Source organism: Aythya fuligula, chromosome 2 (genome assembly GCF_009819795.1).
Source record: "Aythya fuligula isolate bAytFul2 chromosome 2, bAytFul2.pri, whole genome shotgun sequence".
In the NCBI taxonomy this organism is placed as follows: domain Eukaryota; kingdom Metazoa; phylum Chordata; class Aves; order Anseriformes; family Anatidae; genus Aythya; species Aythya fuligula.
The window spans coordinates 47,057,509-47,083,915 of NC_045560.1; the positions used below are offsets into that span (position 1 = coordinate 47,057,509).

At 33.7% G+C, this 26,407-nt stretch overlaps 1 protein-coding gene across 6 annotated transcripts in view; it reads right to left on the minus strand.

The window, feature by feature from the left end:
- ULK4 (unc-51 like kinase 4) overlaps positions 1 to 26,407 on the minus strand; it is a 241,679-nt gene that overhangs the window by 192,172 nt on the left and 23,100 nt on the right. For all 6 annotated transcript variants that reach the window (XM_032182763.1, XM_032182767.1, XM_032182765.1 and 3 more), the window contains exons 17-19: positions 26,114 to 26,192; positions 6,360 to 6,467; positions 2,687 to 2,770 (exon numbers count right to left, since the gene is read on the minus strand). In XM_032182763.1, coding sequence (XP_032038654.1) covers positions 2,687 to 2,770; positions 6,360 to 6,467; positions 26,114 to 26,192 — 271 coding nt within the window. The remainder of the gene's footprint in view (positions 1 to 2,686; positions 2,771 to 6,359; positions 6,468 to 26,113; positions 26,193 to 26,407) is intronic.

Consider the following 26,407-nt stretch of genomic DNA (forward strand, 5'->3'; position numbering starts at 1 on the left):
TCCACCTTGTGCTAGAAGCGCTGAAGTCCACTGAAACTGAACTTGTGATCCCCTACTGATAAAATAATTTCTCAGTCTTCTACTCTAGCATCTTGAAAGTCCTCTTACTGACTTTTTGCTCCCCATCAGCCCATTTCTCCAGTCTGCTCAAGTCCTTCTGAATAGCAGCCCTGCCATCCAGCCTGTTGCTCCCCTCTACCATCCATTTGCTGTTTTCCTCTAGCCTGCTGAGAATATACTTCAGCCATTCCTGGAGACATTAAACAGTATTGTCCTCTTAGGGACACTGCTGCCAGCTGGACTTCGCGTTTATCCCTTGAGCAAATTTTCCCCCACCTCTCATCTTCCATCCACCCAGTCCATATCTCACCAATTTGGTGATAAGGGGAGTGTGGGAGAGTGTTTCAAAGGACTTCCTAAAATCAAGGCATACAATATTCAGTGCCTTCCTCTTGTCCATAGTGCCATTTAGATCCTCATCACAGAGGCACTGGAACGTAAGAGATACAAGGAGAGGCTGAGAGAGCTGTTCAGCCCCCAGAGACAACAGCCACAATTTGTAACAAGAGAAATTCCAATTATATACTTTTTTTTTTTTCCAGTGAGGGAAAAAATCCACTACAAGATAGGTTGACAAGGGAGGCCATTCGACCTCCACTCAGATGTTTTCAAGAGTCAAATGGACGTGTCCCTAGAGCAATCTCATCTATTGAGACCTGCTTTGAGCAGGAGCTTGGATTAGATGACCTCCAGAGGTACATTACATCCTAAAGTCTTACAGCTTCAAACATGTTTAAAAAACAAAACCGAGACATTTGGTTATATTCTCAGTCAGTTTGATGACATTGCATAAATCTTTTAATAAAAAATCATGAAATCAATTTATTTGTATGTAACATTTTCTGCTAAAGATGTGAAATCTACTTTTTCACTAAATAATAAGAGGCTGAGAAGTCTGATATACTGTCATCGTGGATACATCTACTTCAACAGTCTTACATGTTTTGAAATAAATATTTAAAAGGTACACCATAAATTACATTGATTACCTTAAAATCCTTCTCTCTCAGTTTTCCTTTGCTCATTTCTCTTTTACCCTTGCATTCAAAGCATCTGGCACAAGAACTTGTTTTTGTATCTGATTATTCTTTCCTTAAAAAACTACAATCTCTTGCAAACAGATGTCTAACAGTAATATGATTTTAACTAGCCAGTTTTAGATGCTACAACATCGTTTTCCAAAAAAGAGGAGTCACTTGTAAAGTTACAGAGGATAAGAAGAAGGTTGCTACAAGAGTAGTAAAAAAGCAGCAAAATAGTGAGCAGTAAGTTGTTCTCTTGTTCCCATATATTATTAAATACTTTGTGTATTTATTGATATTTTTGATTCTACAAATGGTGCTGTTCAAGAAAGCTGAGGCAGCCACAAATGAAACAGAGGAACTTGCAATTGCATGTATGCACTGTACTCATACAAACAAGCATGAATACTTAAGCAAGTCCATTACAAACATCTAGCACCTTAGCAAACAGCAGCTGTAGAAATCTGTGCTTGGTTCGCCTAGACATAACTTCAAGTTTAAAGAAATATTAATTCAAGCAACTGCATGGGAAATGTATTTCTATACTTTTTTTTTTTCACTAAAAGTATATTAATATAAATTATTAAGAAAATTTTGACATGTTTTAGGACTAAGAATTGATTTAATTCCATAAGAATTAATTAGCATCTTATGGATATCTCCTTTTAGTTCTCCTACATCGAATGTTCAAAAATAGTAAGTCTTCCATTAATAAATTTATAATTAAATAGCTTCTGACTAATGTGCTTAGAACAACATTTTACTCTAATTATGAGCTCCAAATAGTTCACAATACAAACACAGTTGTATGCTCTTGATCACCTGAAGATTTGAAGATGTTAAAATGCATCTAGACTCTTCCTCTATTAATCACAATCTGTAGGCAATAAAGATCTCAAAAAAAGATGAAAAAAGATATTTCTCTTGCTTTCCCACCTGCAGCAACCTCCATCATGTTTTCTGCCTTGAGCTTTGCCTTGGGCAAAAATAAAGTCAAGCGGTCTCATATAAACAGTAAATGCCAACCCTCTATTCAATTCTTTTTTATTTTACAAATTGGAATTATATGCATGTTTTTCTTCCCTTTTTGTAGCGTAGCTACATCACCAAGGAAAATTAAGAATATAGCATGGCACATTTAACAGAATAAAACTAGTTACTACTTTGGGGCCTCAAAAGAGCACTAATAACCCAGTAAGATAAAAATGCTGTTTTCAAAAAACTGTATAAGCCACTTTAAAATCAGAAGTAAACCTCATTTAAAAATGAACTATACAAAAAAAAAAAAAAATTGCAAGAGGGTGAGAAGAACACTTCTCACAAGAAAGTCACAGCATTAATAAATTCCATATTTACTTACGGTAATTTTTATTTACCATTTTCAAAGACCAAGCAATAATACATAAATGTTGAATGCACAGAGAACAACATTGGATTTTTGCATTCATCTCCTGCTTAGGTCATGGTCTTATCATCATTATTTAAATTCAAGAGCAATACTTGGTTGACAAGCTACTGCAGTGCTGCAGGCTACAATTCTCACACAATGCCTAAAGGGTTATTACAGTGGAGAAATTCTACTGAGGACAATGAAAGAGCCTTACCCCTTCCCGAAGACACCTCATTAGCACAGTGTAAGCTGCTGAGGGAACAACCAACCATTCTCCGGGGTGCTCTTTTTTTTCTTCCTGAAATGAAGCCAACAGCAGATATGATTAAATCAAAAACTCACAATAATGTCACCCACATAAAAATGGGTAACATTCTTAATAAGGCTCACATTATAGACTTTTCAAATTACCATATGGTAGAAAATATATTAAATTGCAGGGCAGTATTACCATTTAAATATATTTCATGTGTAGCACAAAAAATGGTATCTTAGTAATTTAAATAAAGTCTCCAAAAATCCATTACAGAATTTGTCCTAATATTTCTGGGTTTCATTAACTCCTTCTGATTTGCACATAAAAAATGATTTTGCACTTGTCTCAAACATTTTGATTACCTTGGAAAGAGACAACTATTTGTTAAATGTAATGATGTTTCTCTTAAATTTAATTACACCAAACAAACAAAATTACTTTTGTTTGTCAACTAAAATAAAGTAAATTCACTTTGGAAAAAAGTATTCTAATTCATTCAGAGAGATACAAAACATTCAATAAAACTTACTAGATGGAATATCCTTCAGTAACTATCAACACTGTTCCAAGATCCTTATTTATATTTCCTTGAAATCACCCTGTTAGAGGCTGATTCACTGCTATTTGAATCAAGATTTTGATTCTGCAATTCCACTTTCCTTTTTTTTTTCCCCCCCACGTAGCCTACTGTAAATTTTCAAATTTTGCAGGTATCATTATGATTTGACCGAAACAAGTTCCATATCTAGGCTAACATCATAGAGATACCAGCAACTCCAAAACTATAGCCTCCACCTAGAAGAGGAAGGACAAGGCTAGGAGTGAAGACAGTTAAAATGACAGCTTATGCTGTAACAAGCACTGGCCTATTTCTCGTTTTATTCATCTAACTAAATCAGAAGCTTTGACAAGTTTTCTGTAACTACACATATTAAATATATTAAAAAAAAAAAAAGTTTTAAGAAACAATGCAGGCTGTAAACTCCATTCTTTGAACAAATGAATAGCTTTCTTGTAAGTTTCAGTGTCAAGTTAGAAATAAAAAATAAATTTTATCACTATTCTTAATTACCTAAGCATACCTACAGAATTTTACATATATCACCAAACATTTCAAGATCTTCCTACATTTTGCTCACAGCTCATGCTAGTTTTGATTAAACTTTAGGTTCTTCACCCTAATAAAAACTTACAGTATGAAATTAACAGAAACAATACATAGAACTTGAAAGGCTTCCCTTAATGCAAATTGTTTAAGAGTAACAGAGCATCCTCTCTGGAGTCCACTCATGCTACTCTTAATTGCTCTTGGCTTCTGTTTGGAAGAAAAATGCATATATAGAGTGCAAGATCTTATTTATGAGATCTGATATGCAAGTACATGAACAATATAGAAGTTTAGGATTGCAAAGGTCCACTAAGATTATCTGCACTCTCCAGTATTTTCTAAGCCACAGAACAGCAGAGACCCTGTAAATATAACCAAATGAATCACTGTGTACCTAGATAGTTGATAGTTTAAGTGTTGGATAATTTATGATTTACCAAATGCTTACATCAATTGAAAAATAAATTATCATAATTTAATATTGATGTTGACCTAGAAACACTTAAGACCTTAACACTTAAGACCTAGAAATACTTAGCAAAATGCTAAGGGAAAATATAAATAAATAAAAATTAGGTATATTCCCAAAGTTAAGGGCTTAATTAATAAGTCTTTAGCAACTTGAAAAGACAATCAAGCAGTCTAAACATCAAAATGGAAGAAAATTTAAAAATATATATAAAAATAAAATACAGCTTGTGTACAGTTTTTAATGAATCAGTTATCTTTTTTCATATGTTAGTTAAGGTGTAAAAAAGCTTTGCTGTTTGAAGATATAAACTGGGAATAAACTTTACTGTTACCTCTACCATTGACTTCGTGTGTAATCTTGGCAAGGTCATTTCATACTGCTGTTCTGCAGTTCAGTTAGCAATGAAATGTCTACAACACTACAGTATTCTGAGGCTGCACAGGTACAGTGTAGAAAAATTAAAAGCTTTTTACAAAGAGCTTTTTTTAAAAAAAATGAAAAAATATGACTGAAGTGTTAGTGCACACAAATCACACTATATTTTTGAAGTTTTACCAAGACACAGTGCTTTAAGATCATAAGTGCAGAGAAATCTTTCTATTCTCTAATAACTTCCAACTCAAAGCAGTTCAACACATTGCTATAGTTCTTCCTGAAATACTGAGTTTTCATTTAGAACAAGCTATCATGCTTCTAACATTAGGGAGTTCAGAAATACATACAGACTTGAAAATTTCCTAGCTCACATTTTCAGAAGAAAAAAAAATGTGTTAGGTTCAGTGCAATCAAATTACTTTTCTGTTATAGAGCCAATGTAGACAGATTTGTTTTAATTACAAAGATTAATTTAAAATAAAATCAAGCAGTGCAAAATATATTGCCATATATAGTTTTCAAGTTTGAGTTTTAGGTTTATTTGCTTTTATTAGTGGTTAAAGATTATATAACGTCATCAGACAGATTGCAAGCTAAGTATATATTTTTTTTCTTCTAAAGAAAACTGAGAAAACACGAAAACAGATAAAAATAATTTGTCCATGTGGACTTATTTGTCATAACACAATTTCTCAATGTGAAAACATGTTTCGTGACTCAGAACATGTGTGTTTGACAGATATTTTAGCAACTGCCTAACCAGTAAAAGATGATGCCTACTAACATAGGCAAAAAAAGGCAACTGCTTCATCTCATGGAACATGCAAAGGAGACTAGATGAGGATAATACAACATGGAAGTTCACCTATAAGATGTCAAAATACAAATCTATTTGGTACGTTCATTCCTTTACAAAGTGACCTCACAGACTGAAAACTAACATGATAGCATTCAGACCAACCAGATGATGCAGCTAGGACAAATTATTCAGAGAAGCTAGGGCTAGATTTCTTCTGTTTGAAATCACATTCATCTCCAATAAATTAAAGAAACTACTTTATTCTTGAAATAAGGAAAATAAAGGCCAGAGTTTAGAAGCTCTGTCATTTTCAGTTCCACTAGTAATAGTATTTCTTCACTATAAGTAACTTTTTAAAGTACATTACCAGTTTTAGACTATAGTTTTAAATCTAGTCACCTATCTAGTCAGCTACCACCATAATTTCTTTTGAAATTGGCCAGGATCATTCCAGTTTCTTTTCCACAGCATTGTGATTTCAACCATGGTAAAATCAGATCTAATTTGGAATAGATATATTAATTTATTGATATCATAGGTTGTCCTGATATACCTTTCTTAATCAAGGTCTCTAGTTAAGATGTTCTAACTCTCACATCTGCCACTTGGAGGCCTGAAGTCATTATGGTGACTGATGGAATTGTTTCACAAAGTTAAAATTCTATATTTGAAGAATGTGATTAAATTTACATCAAATGGAGTATATGAAAGGATTGGTATGTTCTTTAAAAAGTAAAAAAGTATCACAGAAAATACAAGAACAAGAAACTCTTGAGAATACAAATGGCAAAATCACTTGCTTTTTTATCTACTATTCCACAGGATTTTTTTCCCACATCTGTTACAGAAATTTGTAAGGATCATTTGACAGTCTTACCTCACTGGCTACGAGGTAAAGAAGCTCCCCAAGTGCTGGTAAAAGGCATTGTTTCAATTTGCTATTCCTGAAGTTCTCTCTGATGAGTTCAGTTAGAAGTATAATTGCCTAAAATAAGAAGAAATCATATAATAAAGTATATACTCTTTTCTCAATCAAAATGCACCCTTAAATGTAACATAGTCTCTATCTGAAATGCCATCAAAACGACATATTCTTCACTTATGCTACATAGCTATTTGCAAAGGATTTTGTAAGAAAGAAGGACAAGAAAAAAATAAGAATTACAAACCATGTTATATATTCAACATGGAGAAAAATGAAATAAATAAATAGCATAGGTGACAAATTTTCAGTCATCCTTTCTCCCCTTTTCTCCTGGGAAACAGAAGCAGATTTGTAAGAAGAAAGAAAAATAAAAAATAATAATAAAAAAAAAGGACGACAACAACAACAACAACAAAAACATGCTAGTTGCTGTTACTTTGTTTACATGAGAAGATCTAGAAGTTCTCCTCACCATCAGGCTACAAAAAGAACAACAACAAAATGTTGTCTTCTCTGTAGATAATAAATCAGGAGATATGAAGCCTTACTGGTGCCTTACTACTTGACAACCAGACATAAACTCTCAGTTACAGAGAAATAAAACAATAGAGTAAAGTAAAGGTAAAGTAGCTATACAGTATTTATATGGGGAGAAGGGGGGGAATCGAAAATTCTGATTCATCTTGTGCAGGTGACTTAATGGGAAATCACTTCCCTATACACATGCAGATTAAATTTAAACCTAACGTTTGATGCTGGAATCAGTCAATAAAGCAAGAGACCATCTAGCTACCACATGTTAAATTGAAAAGCATGCTATGTGCTGGCTGGGATACAGTTATGTCTCCAAATACACTCCACTATGTAGCAAGCATATAATAGTAGAGCAGCCAGTCGTTTCTTTAATTCAAGAAAGATGGAACTATCTACATGTTGTCCTCGTCTCCCTTGCCTTGCAAGGGCAGGAATAGAAGATACTTCAGTGAATACAGACTTAACGTACCTACTATGTCCCTTAAATATTTCCTTTCATTCTCAGAAAGGATTTAGTTCAAACACTTTAACAGTACTTAAAGAGATTAGAGCAAACAAGCTGTGTAAACAGATACAGTCTCTGAAGTCAATGGTTTCCAACAGTTTACATGATGTATGTGAGATATGAAGCTATTTTTATGTATGTTAAACAAGCAGTAATATTGCCCATACTATTTCATTTAACCCTTGGCAATGATCTTTATTTTTTATTATCAGGTTGCCCAGAGAGGTTGTGGAGCCTCCCTCTTTGGAGGGAAAGCCACTTGGACATGGACCTGGGCAAGCAGCTGGGCAGTGGTTTCTTCCAAACTCAACCATTCTGTAATTCCGGGATTTGTTCCAACTGAGCAAGTACTAGCTGTACACAGAGCGCACACAACGCATACCTCTACCCCTCGTTTCAGGAAACTCAACATTTGTGGTTCTGTTCAAATACAAACCAGCAGCACTTCAACCCAGGCCCAAGGGGTCTAAACAGTGACACTTAAAATTCACTTACTTTGTACAGTCTGTTTCCCAAGATTTTCTCAGACTTTGCACAGCATCTAAGTTAAGAATCTGACAGTCATTCTTACACTCTGGTGTCAAATTAATCCCACAAAAAGACATGAATAAAAACATGTAGTTTTCAGTTCTGATTACATGCCTTTCAGGGAAGGCTCCTTTCTCCTGTGGAGGATCTAAGTTTAACTCTCTTGAGTGTGTAGAATCTTGAAACACCAGAAAATCAACTTATAATCGCTAACTTTTAGTTCAGGATATGCTGATGAAAGATAGTGCCTTAATACTTATGAGCAACTCATAAGTAACTTCATATTTATTGCAAGGCATCATCTTCCAGAGATCTTTGATAAAGACCACTTGCGAACATTTCTGGATTTATAACTGCATTCTTTGCAATATCTAATGTTTATTTCTTTAAAAAGGAAAAATTCAGAAATGCATAGTTGCTTGACAAACAAATATCTTGTCTCCTATATCCTTTGTTAATATTATATGCAATTCATGTTTATAAAAGGCATAATATCCAGCAGGTAAAGGCTGGATTACAGTCTCCAACCTTACTGTCATTTGCATCTATATAGAAAGAGGCTCTAAAAACACACACACACACACACACACACACAGAAATTTCTCAAATGCTCAAAGAAAATAACCTGTGAAAACTAGTCTCAAGTTAGCAAACTTTGCAAGACAATGTTCCCTGAAAGTAACATCGTAAATTCTCAAAAGCATTTCAGGAATCAGTGAAGCAGACAGTAAAAAATAAATTAAATAAATTAAATAAATAAATAAATAAATAAATCAGGCATTCAGTGCTTAATCACAGAAAATAATCATTTCCATTTTTAAAAGTTATTAAATGTACCTTTTTTTTAAAAAAAAATAAAATTTACAAATGTATTTGTCAGTACAACACATTTTGTTCCTCAGAGCTCTGAAGAGCTTTTATCCTCAACATTCTTTAATTTCTCTTACCCTTCTGACCTTAATAGCTTCATAACATAACCTCAATCTTCGTACAGAGAAATCATATAAGAACTGGAAATGTAGGCTTAAATTAATTAAAACAAGAAGATCTACTAAACAAACTTTGACCTTCTCCCCTTTTTATGTAATGCTATGCTCATTAACTGCTTTAACTTTCAGAACACTTCTTCAGACATTATTCAGGAACTTCAAGTAACCTGCCATTCCAGAGAGAACTCAACTTTCATATTTAAGTAAAGAAATAAATCTATCGGTAGGTTTTATAGCTTCTAATATATCAGCTGGATAAAGTAGTAGTCAAGTTGGTTCAATTGCAATTTTTTAGTAAATGGTGAACAGGTAATGATAGCATTTTCTCTTTTATTACATTCGCTTTCTATACCTATACAGAATTATTTTTGCTTTTGTGATGAAATATATATATATTGAGAACTATTTTTACTGTCGAATCAATACCACTGAAGTACTTGAGCACTGTTTTATTAACATGCATTACCCATATTCAGTTAACACCCCTGAAATAGTGTTTTGACAACACAGAATTGATTAGCTGTTTGATAACGAGTTGCAGACAGCAGACCCAGCAGGCTAGCTAGGGACATTAAAGCACCATGATACCCAAGTTAAGATTGTTTGTTTGTTCACATGCAAGACCCGATGAAGAAAATGCAACTCAAATTGTACACCTCTTATAGAGAATCAAGGCAGGCTGTTCAAAATTATCAGTTTTAATGATGCGTGTCAGCCAGCAGAAATCCAATTTAACACTGATCTTGTTTTTCACCTGTAAGTTTTATTTTCCCAATGAATAGTTAATGCAATGACGTACTAAATACACTTATGTATGCAAGCCTAAAATTTTCAGAATCTTATGTTTTATTAAATCAAAAAAAAAAATAAAAACTAAGCTTTGCATTTATCAAGCTGTTCCTTTACACACTTTCACTTAATTCTATTTTTCTACCTTACTATTCAGTTAAGTTTTAGAAGAATGTCATTTACATTAAATATACTAGGTTTATCTGCTCTCTTTCTGGTTGTTCATTAAAATTAAGAATTTAAGATTTAAAATTGAGATGAAACCAAGGAACAGTATTTGATGTTGGCAAACAGAAATTGCTGTTTCTTCTTTGCTCTCCCTCAAAATTTTAGGACTAGCAGACTATTATTTTTATTCAAAAGCAATAAGAGGAAGTCATGATATTTCAGTTCCCACTGTTTTCTTATTTCATACTTGAATGAAAGAGCTGTGAAACTGAATTAACAAAATTTAAAGTTATTTACTTCCATGCACTAGGAAAAAAAATGAAAAAAAAAAAGCTAGTCAGTGTAATGAATTGAAATTTTCATTTAAAAATGGTTTATTGAACAAGAGAGAAGATCTGTATGAAGAAATCTGAGCTATGAGATCCATGGCTGATTTTTGCAAAACTGTTCAATCTTTGTTAAAAAGAAAAAAAAAAGAACTAACTGCATGAGTTTTGATACTGATTATCTTCACATGCTATAATAAATGCATCCACTAGTGGGTAATTCTAGTAACTGTAAACAGATTCATAACAAGAAACGCACAGTTAAATTACTAGAATTTAAAGATGAACAGAATTGTATGGGGGTACTATTACAGAAGGACAGATTATGGAGGATACTCTATATTCTTAAAGTAAATGCTGATCGGCTTGCAAATACAAGCATATATTTACTGTAGTCACATAGTAGTCTCTTTTTCTTTAAGTACCACAGAGTCTAACATTTGCCCAATGATTACCCCCTGTTCACTGAACACAGTTGAGTACATCAAATATTATCCAAGTGCAGGAAATAGGAGCTCACAGAACATGTCACATACTAAGCAGAAAGCTGGTGCTGTTAACCAAACTTAAGCTCTTTGCATGTCCTCTGCAACAGAGGCTATGAAACAGGTGGTCAAGATTCATCATCTGTGTTATAAGGACAATCATATATTTGTGTAAAATAAAATTATGTATTATTGCTGTAATTACACAATATAAATATATTTTAACATATATAAAATATCCTAAAAGGAGGAAGGCAAGCTGTTTCCTTCTCTGTTATGTGCACAGATTACTTCTAGTCCTGACAATATTGATTTGCACCAGATTTAAAATATTCATCCTTTCACTAGGAAAAATATATGAAAATAAATATTTTAATAAAATATTAACAATAAAACTGCTCAAAGACTTTGATACGAGGTTAAAGATTAGTATGAATTTTAGGTAAATAAGGTTTATTAGCTGGAAAAGCACACAACAGAAGTCAAATTTATATTAATCGCATAGTCTGACAAAAGATGTGCTCTGCCAGCTAGAGCACATTTTTTCCTTTCAACCTGCACACATTTTCCCTTTCAATGATGTAAGTAGTAATGCACTGCAAGCTCTACAGCATCTGCTAAAAGTGTCTTAAATTTAATACATTACTTAGACCTCGTACATCAGCTGTCAAGCTGGATGGATGTAGTATAGTTATAATAAGAGAAGAAAGAAAGATTCATATCTGGATAGACAGTCATTACCTTCATTTACAACAATAGTATGTGGAGTTGATACATTAACAGATTCTCAGCCCATTTCAAGCTACTTCTGGAAGTTTCTCTGCAGTTTTAACAGTCCAGAAGTGAGAATTACAACATATTCAAAAAGAGGAGGTATTTTATGCCACTTAAATGTTAAGGTAATGTACAGATTTACAATAATTTTAAGTTTTTAATCTGTTAATATGAATGTCAGCAAGCATTAGTGAGGATTAAAACATCTGTAATTCTGCAAACCCTTACAGAGATAAAAACTGTCTATGCCTGATGCATAATGGAAATTACTTCTCAGTTCAATTTCTTTTGAGTGAACACACATGTAACACATGCAACTGATGCCACCACAATCTCACTTTCTGTGGAGAACAACAGTCTCAGCAGGCTGAGACACTACACCACAGCTGCATTGCCATTAACCAGAAAAGAATTACACCACGTACTCGTCTTTAAAATGGCACATAAAGGGAAAAAGAAAAAAAAAAAAAAAACACAAAAAACAAACAAACAAACACAGTGCTCTCTGGATGTTTCAAATATTTTCCCTATCTTCCTCTGTAGTTAATACATATGTTAATACATATTGTATTATTGATAACTGTACTTACACAGGGGTTGGATCCAAACATACCCGTGACAACTACAGTTCAGGGAAAGCTGGTTAAACAATATACTGAAATAAACAAATGGCTTGACTGAAGAGTAGAGTGACAGGACAGAAACAGATATTCTCATCAGATTTTTCTACAGAGTGCAGATACAAGAAGAAAGGGTCTGAGTAAGCGAAATAGTCTGTTTCTGCGAATTTTGTGTTCTGTACAATAAATTAGGTCATGGAACATGGGAGATCAAAGTCAAGTCTGACTCAGACTATGAGCATAGTATTAATACTTTTCAGAATACAGAAAAAACAGAAGCAAATATACAACACATTGCACAATTTATGCAGTAGTATAACACCTCTAGGGAGCAATACGTGTAACATTTTTCCAGGTGAAATACAACACAAAATTAATTCATCATGAAAACTCTCACCTTTTCAACTTTTAGATAACTGCTGTAAGCAGAGGTCTTAGCAGGCCAGCAGAGTAGCTAACCAGATGTCCTTATTAGCTCCATGAATATGCTTTGGTACTAACCCAAGATCCCAAAGAGATACAAGCAGTAGGAACTAACTTATAAATGCTACATTTACCAGCAAACCAAAAATGCATCCACACACACACACAGACAAAATGGAAAAGAAAAAAAAAGAAAAAAAGAAAAACACCTGCATACTGGCTTTGGGTATTTGCTTTGTTTAGGGAGAAAAGGCTATTTCTTCTCCTTGTCTTCACAGATGCACCTCAGTTTCAGATGTTCATGAATACATCCATTTTCCACCACCCTTTAAGTTTGAAGATTTTTAATGACAAGAAGTATCGGGTAAAGATGTTTGCTGCAAACAGAAGGAAGGTCCTGTGTTCCTTCTTGCCAAGGCCAAGAATGGAAAGAATTGCTCAAGTGCAAGATGCCCAAGAAGTGAAGGGTCCTTAAATTTAAAAGGATTTCTGCCTTCAAAACTGCTGTCAATGGCACTCAGCTCGAGCTGATTTACATCCCAAGGATGTCAGCTGAAGCTCTAGAAATCAGTCTTCACAGAACAAGTTTTGTCAGGAGCATCCAAAGACGAAACTGTTTTTTTTTTTTCTTTGTTTTCTCTTCCGTTTTGTTTCCCTGTATTTCTCTGCAGGTTTCTACCATTCCAGAAACACAATATTTATAAAAGGTGGGAATGAGTTTTATCGTTTTCATTAACTCTACATGAAATTACTCTAGGTCATCATCTGTTGCTTCTGGACAGCATGGCAGCGTGCCTGTTATCAACTTGATTTAGAAGCCATGCTGATGACACTCTTGAAGGCCCAATGACCATTAATAAAATATCCATGTAGGGGTGTGTAGATTGATTTATTCTGAATAGAATTTTAAATATTTTTTTAAAAATCTACAGACACTGAATATTTGCCATAAATTGTCTTTGAAATAACTTCATTTTACTGATTATTTCAAAAAACCCTTCATTCTACTCTGTGAAGGTGACAACCAGACCCAACACCATCTGGTTAGAAATTTCTCTTCTCTACAGATTTCTTTACTTTTAAGATGTGCTTCAGACTAATAAAACATTTTTTCCCAGATTATAACTGAAAGGGCTGATATTCAGAGGAAAAGTTAGGATGACAACAAATATACAACTGATCTTGCATAACACTGAGGCTGGTTTGAACATCTTTTAGTGCTGTAATCAGAAAGCAGCAGGAAACATGAAACTATTAGGCTTTCAAGCTACCATCAGTCTGCAATTACTGTCACAAAAATTTGTTCTAGCCTAATTGTGCCAATCAAACAAGCATGTGCTGTAGAGGAAGAGGATGGATTTTTTTCTCCTATAACTAGTCTACTATTTCATTAATTTGCAAACTCAAGACTCAAGGATCTTTTTAGGTTCATTCTTCAAGCTACATATTTAGTTGCATGATTTCAATAAGCAAATTATTGAGTTGGTTAATTCAGAAAGAAATGAACTGTATCAGAAATATTAAAACTCAATTCTCAGCTATGTCAAGCTTTAATAAACATGAACTAATAGGAACACAACACAGAACTCCAATATTGTATGACATAACTTTGTAAACATTATGCAAATAGCATCCAAATTATGCCAGGAAATAGATAACAATCTCACAGATGTGTTTTCCAGAATTAATAGGAAAAGTTGTTTGTTTCATGTCAAGAAGGTTATGCATGAAAAATTTTTCAGTGTGGTCTCTTGCTCACAGTAGGAATGCTAATTTCATGATTCATTTTCTGTATATATTTGATTGTTCTACTGATATTATAACAATGTAAGAACCAAAAATATTTCAATTCCAAAGAAAAAAAATTTATTCTGGCTTAGTTATTTTAATCACAGAACCACCTAGCTCACCTAGCCTTTCATGTCCCATACACATCTCCAATGTATGTGACATATCCACTTACTTATAAAAGGAAAAAAGGAACTGGGGTGCAGAGAAAAAAAATAAAATATCACACAATGTAAACAGAACTATTTAAAAAAAAAAAAAAAGTTCTGCTGGGGATGTCTTTTTGTAATACATACGATCTTTGCTGTGTACCGCTTCCTTAATATATCTGAAATATTTTAGCTAGTTAGAAAAACTGTTTTGACAAAACTTTCCTCTAAGAAATCAAAGAAACTTCCTATTTTCAACCTAGTCATCTGAAATTTACCTTATTTTCTATTCTGCAAAATTCACCTACAATATGCCACACAAATTTAACAAAAATTGGTGCCACAAGCAAGGACAAATTCCCTGCACAGTGACAGAAATACTAGCGAAAGAACACATCTAATTTAAATCTAAAACACACCAACAAATTCAGCTCTTTCTGCCCCATAATATACAACCATACAAAACTCCATACTCATATTTTGCTGTGTTGTATTCATGAAAACTTTGGACAAAATATGTGGTGTTAAGTCCCAAAAGATGGAGCATAAAAAGAAAAAGAAGCATTTAGACAATCCCTTTAGTCCATTTTTCTAACAAAAAACAGTAAAGGCATTGCCTCTTTCCCTGAAACCTCTTATGAAACTTTTATCAAACATACCAAGAGTAAAAAACTTCTTAGACATATTCTTTGCAAAACTTTTCAAAACATAATAGCAATATAGAAGTAAAAGAAGGGCTGTAGTACTAACTCATTTCTTTTTAATCAGAAAATATATATGAAAATATTTTTAACACACTAAGCATAAAAAAGGTCAGAGACTATTAAGTACCAGAAAAACATCCTCCTAAACCAAGGAGTTTCTGCTTAAACTTCCTGAGAGTTAATAAAGGAAGAAGGGAAGATGCTAAATGGTAGCCTTTATGTAATTAATTTTAAAGTCAGCCAGCTGAAAGACAGACATTCGTGAGAAAGCTGCCTCCTTCAGCTGACAGATCTGCTTGCAGCTGTAAGAATTGTTCAGGTATCCCTAATGTATTTTCTACATATAGATTTAGCTGTCTGATTTTAAATACAGAAGAGGGACTGCAGTAAGTGTTCAAAAGGCTCTAGAGTTTTTGGAATTTATTTCTCTGTGAACCATCTCTGAGTACTCTCAAGAGTACAGGTTACAAAGACAACTAAAGGTGTATTCCCAAAGGCAACTTACTGGTGAAGTGTCTGACGTTTTATTTGTTAACATCACATTCATTTAGGAGAGCTGACAGGCTGAATCTTGTCATCTTTAATGCTGTAGGATAACCACCCTTATGCTTTTGTGAAAATAATAGCAATTTAGCTTAAACAGGCTGTACAAAATTTGAATTTACTTTCTCTTTTGAGAAATTAAAGTGTGCATTCTATTTTTCTTGCTTTGTGTATATATGGACAGAGCTGAAAAGGTAAACAAAAAATATTCAGTGATTTTTTTATAGATTCCCCAAATATAACCAATAAAGGCAAAATTATTCCATGCATATACGGAACAGGACACAAATATGTATTCTAAAACTTCATGAAAGTGATGCCAGAGGAGGGACAAACTGAAACTAGTTCAGCAAAAGCCTACATAGTTCAACAGTCATGAAAAACTCAGCTTCCCACTGCATGGTGTGTACATAATAAAGGCAGCTGTCAGATACATGGTACATTTCACGTAATCATTATTTTCCTCTGGAAGTAAGTTAACCTAAAACTGCTCATCACTAAAGGATCAAGACAAAAAGGTAAATCCTATTCAAGAATCCTTCAGCTGCTTTCCAAATCAAAGAAGCTTCTAGGTTTTATTCTTTGCAGCCCTCAAAAAGGATGCTTTGCACGAACTAATCCATGAAGCATTACTTTCTTCTCTTACACTTTCTTAAGAATAACCCCTGCACTCAGGCAAAAAAAAGAAAGAGGTAAATTTAGGAGTAGAAAAGTTAAAACACATAATTATTTTGAAGTTTTGTATGCAGCTGAATTGAAGGGAAAATAGAAATAATGATGATAGTGTCGACATTGAGTTAAAAGCCTAACAAATGTGCTCATCTTACTTTAACAATAACTATTGGGTCAAGCTCTATTTCTCGGTAGATCTTGCACAGTAGAAAATTCTTTGCATATTTCCTGCTCTGAAATATGAAAAAAAAAAATATATATATATATGCATCTCAATATTTTGAGGCAAGTTTAGTCCTCAGTATACATAATTTCCATTAACATTAAAATCAATTACTGATTCTACAGGTGCCATGGAGGTAAACTCCCTTCAACCGGAGTCACTCACCAGTAAAAGCTAACTGGGAATAATCTAGGACAGATGAATAACCAGCTTAGAAACATGACAACTTATTTTCATACTAGAGAATTCTAGTTAAAAGTATAACTTGTACATTATTACTTAGAAAGTAATTATTTTGTAGCGAAAAACAGTGCAAATGTTACTTTTAAATACAACTGTAAAATATTTCAACTAAGTAGGATTTAAAATTGTATTCCTTGCTGTATGTATTTATGTATGTATGTATGTATTTACAGTGGACAAAATGAAAGAAAAAAAAGTACAGAATGTCATAGAGTAAACATTTTGAACAGTTACATTTTAAACCATATGATTGTTTCATGCTAACAATCTGAGATCTTAAGCTTCAAATACTATATATAGTGTTAAAAAGTCATTAAAGAAACCCAATTATCTCACAAAAATGCAGTTAACTGCAGCAATATGCAAATAGTAAGCTAAGAGAGCAAATGACTAGGTAATATGGAAAAAAAATAAAAGCTCATCAACTGAAACAAGAAACATTTTCTACTTTACAGAAAAATACAGCAGGAAGGGAACCAGAACAACAACAACAAAAAAGTCAGAAAAGTCACACTGTGCTTTAAACAGAAATCTCACAGCTTGTGTTGCAAAAATATTACAAAGATTGACAAAGATATCAAATGGTTAGAATCAACAAAAATCTGTGATTGCAGGAATATACTCAGCACATATACTGAAAATAGTCTTACAAGACGTCTGATGAGACATGAAACGCTTCCATCATTAAAAGCAATCATGAAGAATCTTTTTGCAGTGTTTCTGATGTCAGATGTGTTATTCTGTTCATAAGCAACTCAAATATGGAGACCTTACATGTGAATTGCCTATCAGTTTTATAGCATACATGTACATGCAGAAGACTGAAGGTAATTATTTTTCCACTCCAAGGTGGAAGTAAATTTTAGTGTTTTACTTCCTTCATACAAGTAAGTTTACTTCTGAGATAGCCAACATAGAAAACTTATACAAATTACTAAATGTAAATTAGTTCCAGCTACAAACATATATGGAAAGAATTCATGATTTCACAAGACAAATCTTTGTCAACCAAAACACAACGATGTTAAGTTGACCAGCTGTCAACTGTTTTGAGATTGTGTTTTGGTTTTGTGAGTGATCGGCTCTAGATACTTTAAAACAAAAAGTACAAGAAACTTGAGGTGAGCCTGAACAATCAATTTCCTTGTGCTGACATCAAATCTGAAATGTGTTTTCAGAGCCTTACAAAAATGTTTTGCTAGCATTTGTTATTTTGATACGCCTATTATCCATGTCAACACTTCTCTGAAATTTGCCAGCTTGCCAGCTTTCTCAGTTTCCTGTGGAAAGAAGCTTCTTCGTATCATTGCATAATAACTGCTTGAGAGGAGATATCTGATCACATTACACAATGAAACTTGCCCTAATTGCCACATTACACAAGGAAACTTTGCCCCTTTTCAACTTCATGAAGTGGTTTTATTCTTAAACTACAAGATAAGAAAAACATTCCAACATATATTCCCTATAATACTCATCATTTAAGAATAATTCAGACACTTTTAGTAAAGAATCTAAAACTTCAGTACTCTCAAAGAGAGGATGTTGGTTTTTTTTATTTAGTCTCATTTCTCCTCAAAAATTATCTTTAAGCTATTTCATAAAGGCTCTGTAGAAGTTAACTAGAACTGAACATAGTATTCCAGTAAATGCTGATGGTGGGGATGTCCCCCTTCTACCTTAAAACCCAGGCTGATGAAATAGAGGGGATGGCAGGATGGATTTGGACAAAACCAGACCCTGAGCCACAAACCCTGTAATACCCAACAGAAATCCCACGAGATAGATATTACAAATAAACGAACAGAAAACAGCAATTATAAAATACTTAGAAATTATAATTAGAAATAGAAAGCCACGTCCAGTATTACATAAGTATTTACCTCAAAATACTCAAGAGTCTGATGCTTTCATACCTTTAACTGATACATGATCATACCTGTTTGCCTGAGTATGAAACAAATTATCTTGGTACTCCAAAAGGTAAGAAGAACACAACATGTTTTAATTCAGCTCATTTTTTCCTGAAAAAATAGATATGTTTAGTGTTCTAAAATTTCAGAAGTAGGGTGTACATATAAATCCACTTGGTTTTGAATATGTCTAACTACACTAACTTTTTTATTTTTTTAAGAGAATGAGTTAATTTCTCCATCTAGTCCTAGTAAATGAACTGAATGGTGGATAAGTGAACAAATGAAAGAGAAAGGAACACACAAAGATTTACTGCCTGTGGAATTTTGACTACGTTTGTCAACATTGACTATGTTGACAGTATTTACACAATACCTTTGTGGGTGGGCAGCATTCAAAAAAAAAAAAGGAGGATACACATTTCAGCCATCCATGCCACGTTCTTATTTACTGCACACAGATACTAATTCTGAGCCACATACCATAATTTCAGCCACTTCAAGTCCCTGTTATGAGTGCCACCATCAATAGAGCAAGGTTGAGTGCTATTTCCTCCATTGTGCTGGCACAAACATTTGTGTAGCAGTCCGGGTGACAGGACAGATCCAAGTTAAAATGAGCATGATTTAAAAAGAAAAGCTCCTTCAGATTGTTGTCAGCTCCCTATTGATTATTCACCTTAGGATATCAACTGAGAGTAGTGATTCATTAGTTCAGACTTTTTTGAAATGCCTATTCCTGACACACAAAAAAAGCCAATCTCTGCAAAACAAAGAAATGCAAAACCCAAATAGCCCAAAGCTCAACATTTACAGTATTCAGATATAACATGAAGAGCCCAAAACATGGTCTTGTTTTAGAGGTGTAAGAATGTAGAGAAAGACACATCCTCTCTCCACTGCACAATAGTGTGTGACTTTCAGACATACATACTGGAAGGCTGGGTAGCAGAACTAAGTCTTAAAATGTTTAATGGGAAGCTGTTTTCCCTCAACTGCAAAATAGTGTCTGGATCCCCTATGACTTCCAAAAGTCTTCACGGGGCTGTGAATTTTGGGGCTGTTTTTCCCCCTAATGTATGTTACCCCTTAATTCTCTGTTTAATAAGCTTCCCCCAGACACATTCAATAATCAAGGTCACAGTTGTATTTATGATAGAAGCAGCTGAAGGAGAATACTGATTTGGTGTTTCATAACACCAATGTAAGAGGAATGTAAGTTATGCTTAGAATCCTGAATGAAATATTGAAAAGAAAACGGACAAGTCTACCAAATACCTTCTTACCTTCTGGAGATGTATATATTTATTGACTGAAGAAAAGGATCCGAGGGGCATAGCTCTTTATTATCCCCAAAATTACAGACTTGTAGAAGCAAAGAGATTTTTTGCTATAAGAACACATTAAATTGAAGAGTATTGCAAAGAGGTGTATCAGCAGCACTACTGATGTCATTTTAATGGCAAAATGTGCTATTTTATCTTTTGAAAAAAAAAAAAAAAGAGAGAAAAATTAAAGGGCTCTATGAAAACAATCTCAATAAAATGACTTTTACAAGGGTACAAATTTTGCTTTCGTCAGGCAATTAGTCTGAGAAAATTGCAAAAAGTAATTTAATCTTGCAATTAGCAATGTTTTTCAGTTCTCTACCTGGAACTGACAAAAAGGTCTTAATATTTTCTCCATCAATCCAGAATTCCATTGTAAGACAGAAGACAGACTAATTGTCATTAACATTAATTATATTTATATATTCTGTCTTTTCAACTTGGAAGAACTTCTCACATACTCTATGAGTTTTTGCCAGCAGAAGCTAATTTACCTCAGAAGTGTTTATCTTTTACTTGTCTTCCTTAATTTTCAACAATCATTTTATAGCACAGCAGACATTTGTGTGTGCAAGTATATAAGTACTTTTATGCACATATGCCTCCTATACAGCTTCTGATTAGCTTATGCCTACTATCCAAAGATTATTATTTTTAATTAGTATTTTTACATACATGTTATCAGTGTAAATCAAGCAAAGTGCCATTGAAGGAAAAAGACAAGGATACTGAAATCACGAGCATTTGTGAGTAGATTAAAAAATCATTTTACAATAAAAACATCAAAACTAAATAGGTTGAGAATAAATGGTCAAGTGAATACTTTTATTTGGATTGCCTTACAATGTAAGTAGTTGTATATAGGGCTAGAAACAGGAGTAATCAATGGGATCAGCCAGAAGCATGCCTTAAAGTTGGCATTCTGTAGGAATTTTAATGAGAACAAACTCTACACATGGAGCAACCAGACTACCTAGAGAAAGGATCCATAAAAACTGAACGCAGCTGTGATATGAAAGTTGTAGAAAACAACCAGCAAATTGTACTTCAAAAATCATAAACAAAAAGGCTCAAATTATATGTGGTTTCACTTTGGATGAGGACAAATTAGGAGATTCCATTGCTTTGACAAAGGAAGGGCACTCTAAGCTCAGTGTTACTGAGACATTCTGTCATTCTCCATGGGGTATTAAGTTGGTTAATCTGCCCAAGGAATTCTATAAACCAACGTTTTTGTGAAGAAACTTGCAAGTACAAAAACTGTGGCAGGATCTCTGAGCCCTCTGAACTCTCAGCAGAGCAGAGGAATCAGGTCTGTAGGAAAATGGACACAGCTGCCTAGGTCACAATGTGCAACTGGTATTTACAATCAGACGATTTAAAAGAGGTATGGAAAATGACTAGATTTTTGCCTTGAAAAGGAGGGGCAGAAAGCACCTCTTTCTGGTCCTGTACCAGATAGAGAAGGACGTTGCTCCCTGACATGAGGGCATTCTGTGAAGTTGATTTATGATCTCCTACTAAAATGAAAGGCAAAGTCTGAAATTTCACATGAGAGTAGCTGTACCTCTAGTAGAAATAGTCACAGAGAGGAAGGAACAATAGCTACTTTTAATAAAAAGGACAAATTAAACATAGATGGAAGCAAACCCGAGCGTGGAAGGAATTTTTCTCTAAAATCAAGAATAAGCAGATTTTTCTTTCCAAGCATTAGCACTTAGTTCTGTAAGAACCAGTTTCAAATCCTAACTACAAAGATAAAACTTCAGCTGTTTTCCTACGATAACTAGGAATAAATAAGAGGAAATTATGCTTCTGATTTGTAAAGGGCGATTCCATGAAGATAATAAAACATAGCCATTGGTAAGTCAGCAAGTAATTGACCTATACAACATCAACAACTACTCCAATTTTTATTGCAACTGTCAGATAGAGGAAATTACACACAATATGTTTTTGCCTTCAGTGAAAGATTCTTATTCAAAGAAAAATATGCAAGAGTTTAATTTCCCTACTGCATTCTACCATCAGTCTTTTTCTAATCAATTGTATTGTTCTAGAAAACAATTAATTGGAAACAGACTAACTGCAAGTGAATTTACATTAGAATATATTGGGAGATTCAGAATAGATCAGCAGAATCAAGATGTACATAGTTCCAGTATTATATCTTTTTGTAGTCTGGTCCAGCAGAGGATGTAGTATTAAAGAGCGTTTACTTGTATTTTAATTTTGTGTTTTAGTGACCTCTGGTGGTTACATATCGAAAAATGTTTTTCACAGATGACCTTAAAGAAAGGGAAAGCCATTAATTCTTCAAAGGGCAATAAACCAAAAACTTTTGGTTTGCAGCAAATGAACATTTATTATAGCATGTGAAATGAGGATGAGGTTTCTTTCTTTCCTAAAGTTTTTCTGCTTTTTCAGGACTCGATGTTGCTATTATTTAACAAACCATTTAAACAACAAAAATAATTAATGGTGCAGTATAAGCTTCAAAGGTAGATAAAATGTCCTTAAGTAAATGTATAACTGGGTAAAAGACAGGAAACTAAGGGTAGAAATAAAGAACCAAATTTTAACATGAAATAGCCAGCAGTGCTGTCCTGTTTGAGTCTCTTGTAGGTCCCATGCTACATTGACAAATAGCAAAGAAATCACAGAAAAATGGATGAGTAAATAATGGGGTGACAGAACTTCAAAGTCTGTTGGAACAACATAGCTCTGTGATGATGGAGCAATATAAGTAGGAAAGAAAATTTATTGTATGCAGCACAGAGTACATGGTAAAAGTAATTCCAGTCTTGCATTTTCATGAGTTCTAACTTTTCATACTTGGGAAGACAATCGTGAAGGTGTAGGAGGGAGTTCCACAAAGAGACCAAATCTGCCCAACAGTAGCCAAAAAGCAGACCATATTAGAAGTTACTGAGAACAAAACAGGAAATAAATAGAAAACCAACTACCATTCAAATCACTTATGTATCTATTTTATTAGGAGGATGCAGTCCTCCTAATAAGGTTCTTGATCTTAAGGAGATGAAACTGGGATCTGGAAGAGAACATAAGAAGGCAAGAAGGATGAATAAAATTTTAAGAGTTTTGACATGAGGAACAACTAACAAAATTAGAACCTGTCTGGAAGAGAGATGACAAAAAAGAAAAAGATAAAGATACCTTGAACACCCCACTATAACTGGTGCAGAGAAGATGAACGTGAAATGCATGTGCTTCTTGTGCAACATAAGAACTGACAGGCCTCAGAATGAGCCTATCAAGGGCAGGTCCAAACAAAGGGACTGACTGCTTCACCCAGCATATAGTTTAGCTGTGCAGTTTCTTCCCAAAGGATGTTATGGATGATAAAACATTTAAGAGGGTTCAGAAGATTACAAGACAAATTCGAATACCTGCTTCAGAAAAATCCCAGAGATGCCTATCACAGGAGGTGAAGAACAAGTGTTGGAGAAATAGGAATGCATGCTTGCATTACTCTGTGCTTCTCCAGGTTTCCCACATTTGCCTCTGTAGAGATGTCAAATTAGAGAGCCCTTTGGATTGAGGCAGTAGTGCCATTCTTCACTTGTCTGTAAGGGACTATTTATTTATTTTATTTTATTTTATTTTATTTTTATTTTAAGTAAGACAATAAAAAACAGATTTATTTAGGACTTACAGTTCTGGGGTTGTATGTTACAGACTTCCTAAGAACAGGATCATGCAGTCATTTCACATTATGTTCTGACTAGCTACAGCTTGGTTTTGACATTTCCTAAATCACAGCAGCCATCAAGAAACTTCAGCTAGACTATCAGCTGGTTCATATAAGAGGATAAATTATGGCATTATTTGTTAATACAGTACATAATGCTGTTTAAAATGTGTTTTTTTTTTAAAACAGAAGATAGAAAATTATAAATAATTCCAACTTTTTTAAAAGCATGCAATAGCTGACAATCTACAGGAATGTTCAAACTAGCAATTCTGTTACTTGGAGGGGAAGAGAAGCAGGAATCACGACTGTAGAGATCAGAAGTTACAAACATTATACTAAAGACATGAAAACATTGGAATTAATTTTTTTGATAATTATTTTCCTCATACTAATATGGTAAGCATTCTAATTTTTTTTTTAAATTAAAACATATTATTATGAAAAAAACTGCAAATAATTCACTACAGCAAGCAGAGCAGATGCTGTTTGAACTGTATTAAAATTCAGTTTTGTTAATTTTAAAAACCATAATTTTCCTAATTAATGCATATGAAAATTGATTTTAATTCATAGAAGAATGATAATGAGAATTTTCTTTTCTAGTCCTTCAGTTTAAGTGGGTCACTGGTCTCAGATTTAACTTGCTTTTTGAAGTACATGTATATTCCTAAAAAATGCTAAATTAATTCTGTGAATGATTTTATGTTAATATGAAAAACACAAAACTTGAAATATTTTGAATAAAACCATATTACAGTTCAATGTAAAGCAGCATTAGTCTATTGCTTTTACATTGTCAAAGCAGACTAGAATATACAGTGTTGAGCACAAACAACATATAGAATCACAGAATACTGTCTATGGTGGAAACTGTGACTGCCAGTCAGCTCACTTTTGTTTGTTTGTTTTTTTACCAGAATTTTAAAAGTTAGCCATCCTTTCCTGGCTTTCCCCACTTTGTAACTTTATAAAAGACATCCCTCTCTCCCCCCCCCAAAAAAAAAATAATAGAAATTATGTTTTGAGAGCGGCTTTCACTACAGAATTTAAATGATATTCAACATTGCAAGATGGCCATAATCATTCTAGATAATGAAATGACAAGGTGCACTATTCATTCAAGGAAAAAAACAGAGAGGCCCACAACAGCAGAAAGATCCTTTTTTTTTTTTTTTTTTTTTTTTGGCAATTCAGCTAACTATTATCCAGTAACATTTTCCTATGTGCCAGATCTGCACAATATTAAGACACATGACCTCACTGCTCTCTAACTCCTTGAGGAGGAGAAGCACAGAAGCTGATGCCGGTCTCTGCTCCCTGGTCGCTAATGAGAGGACATGAGGGAACAGCACAAAGCAGCACCGGGGAGGTTCAGAATGAACCTGAGGAAAAATGTCTCTACCATGAGGGTGGTCAAATGCTGGAACAGGCTTGCTGGAAAAGTGATTAATGCCTAAAGCCTGTCAGTGTTGAAGAGGCATTTAGACAATGCCCTCAGTAACATGCTTTAACTCTTGGTTGGCCCTGAAGTGGTCAGGCAGTTGGACACGATCTTCACATGTCTCTTCCAGTTGAATTATTCTATTCTGTATTTGCAAAGGGTGTTAGCATATTTGCAAAGTGAGTTTAGCAGTTGTGTTTCCTCACATTCAAATACCAGCTATACCTCATGAAGTAGAAACGATGTCAACCTCACACTTTAAACAGATATTGAACAGCAAATACTATTAAGTTTATGAAATATGTGTATGTATCACACACAAAAAAGGATGGTAAGATCATTTTAATTTCTGTTTAAATCAAATCAGTTGCACAGAATGAAAAACGAACAAACAATTCAAAATATTTTTCTTCTCCAAAGAAAGTTACTTGCTTCTTCAATTGTGCACATTCTTCAAGAATTGTGAGAAATCTCAAACAAATTCCACCTCAATAAATTTTTGTAAAAGGAAAAAAGATTTCTAAGAAGCAATTGTATTATTATAATAATTATATTTCAGGATAACCAAATAAGTCAACTTTTTTTGTTCTTACACCCATACAAAAGTATGACAGTGACTACTTGATTTTTCTGAAGAGAAATATAGGCTAGAGCTTTATCTTTTTGGGTGGTTCTGACACAGTTTAGTAAAGATTGCAATAACTACATAGAATAAACGCAGAAGTTAACATATTTAATTATATTTCCATTTTCATATAAGGGGAAAAATAAAGCTGTGAAAAACTGACAGTCATTAACAATGTTAAACTTATTAACTGTGTTAAAAAAAAATAAATGGAAAGTTACCTCAGAAACAGGTACATTTTCTCTGAGTTCAGATGTGTGTAATGCCAGTAAAGCAATCACCCGAGCAACTTTAGCACGTCTGTATATGAAATACATTTTTTGTAGATGAAGAAAAACTACTTCAAAAATACCAAAAAACAATCATCTTGCTGCTTATATTTTACAGATTACTAAGGAAAGGAAATATTTGAAGTGCTATTTACAGCTCAAAAGTTATTTTTATTTCAATTTTTATGCCAAATTATTTTAGTATTTCAGATTCATTTATCAAATTCATGCAAAAATATATGTTTT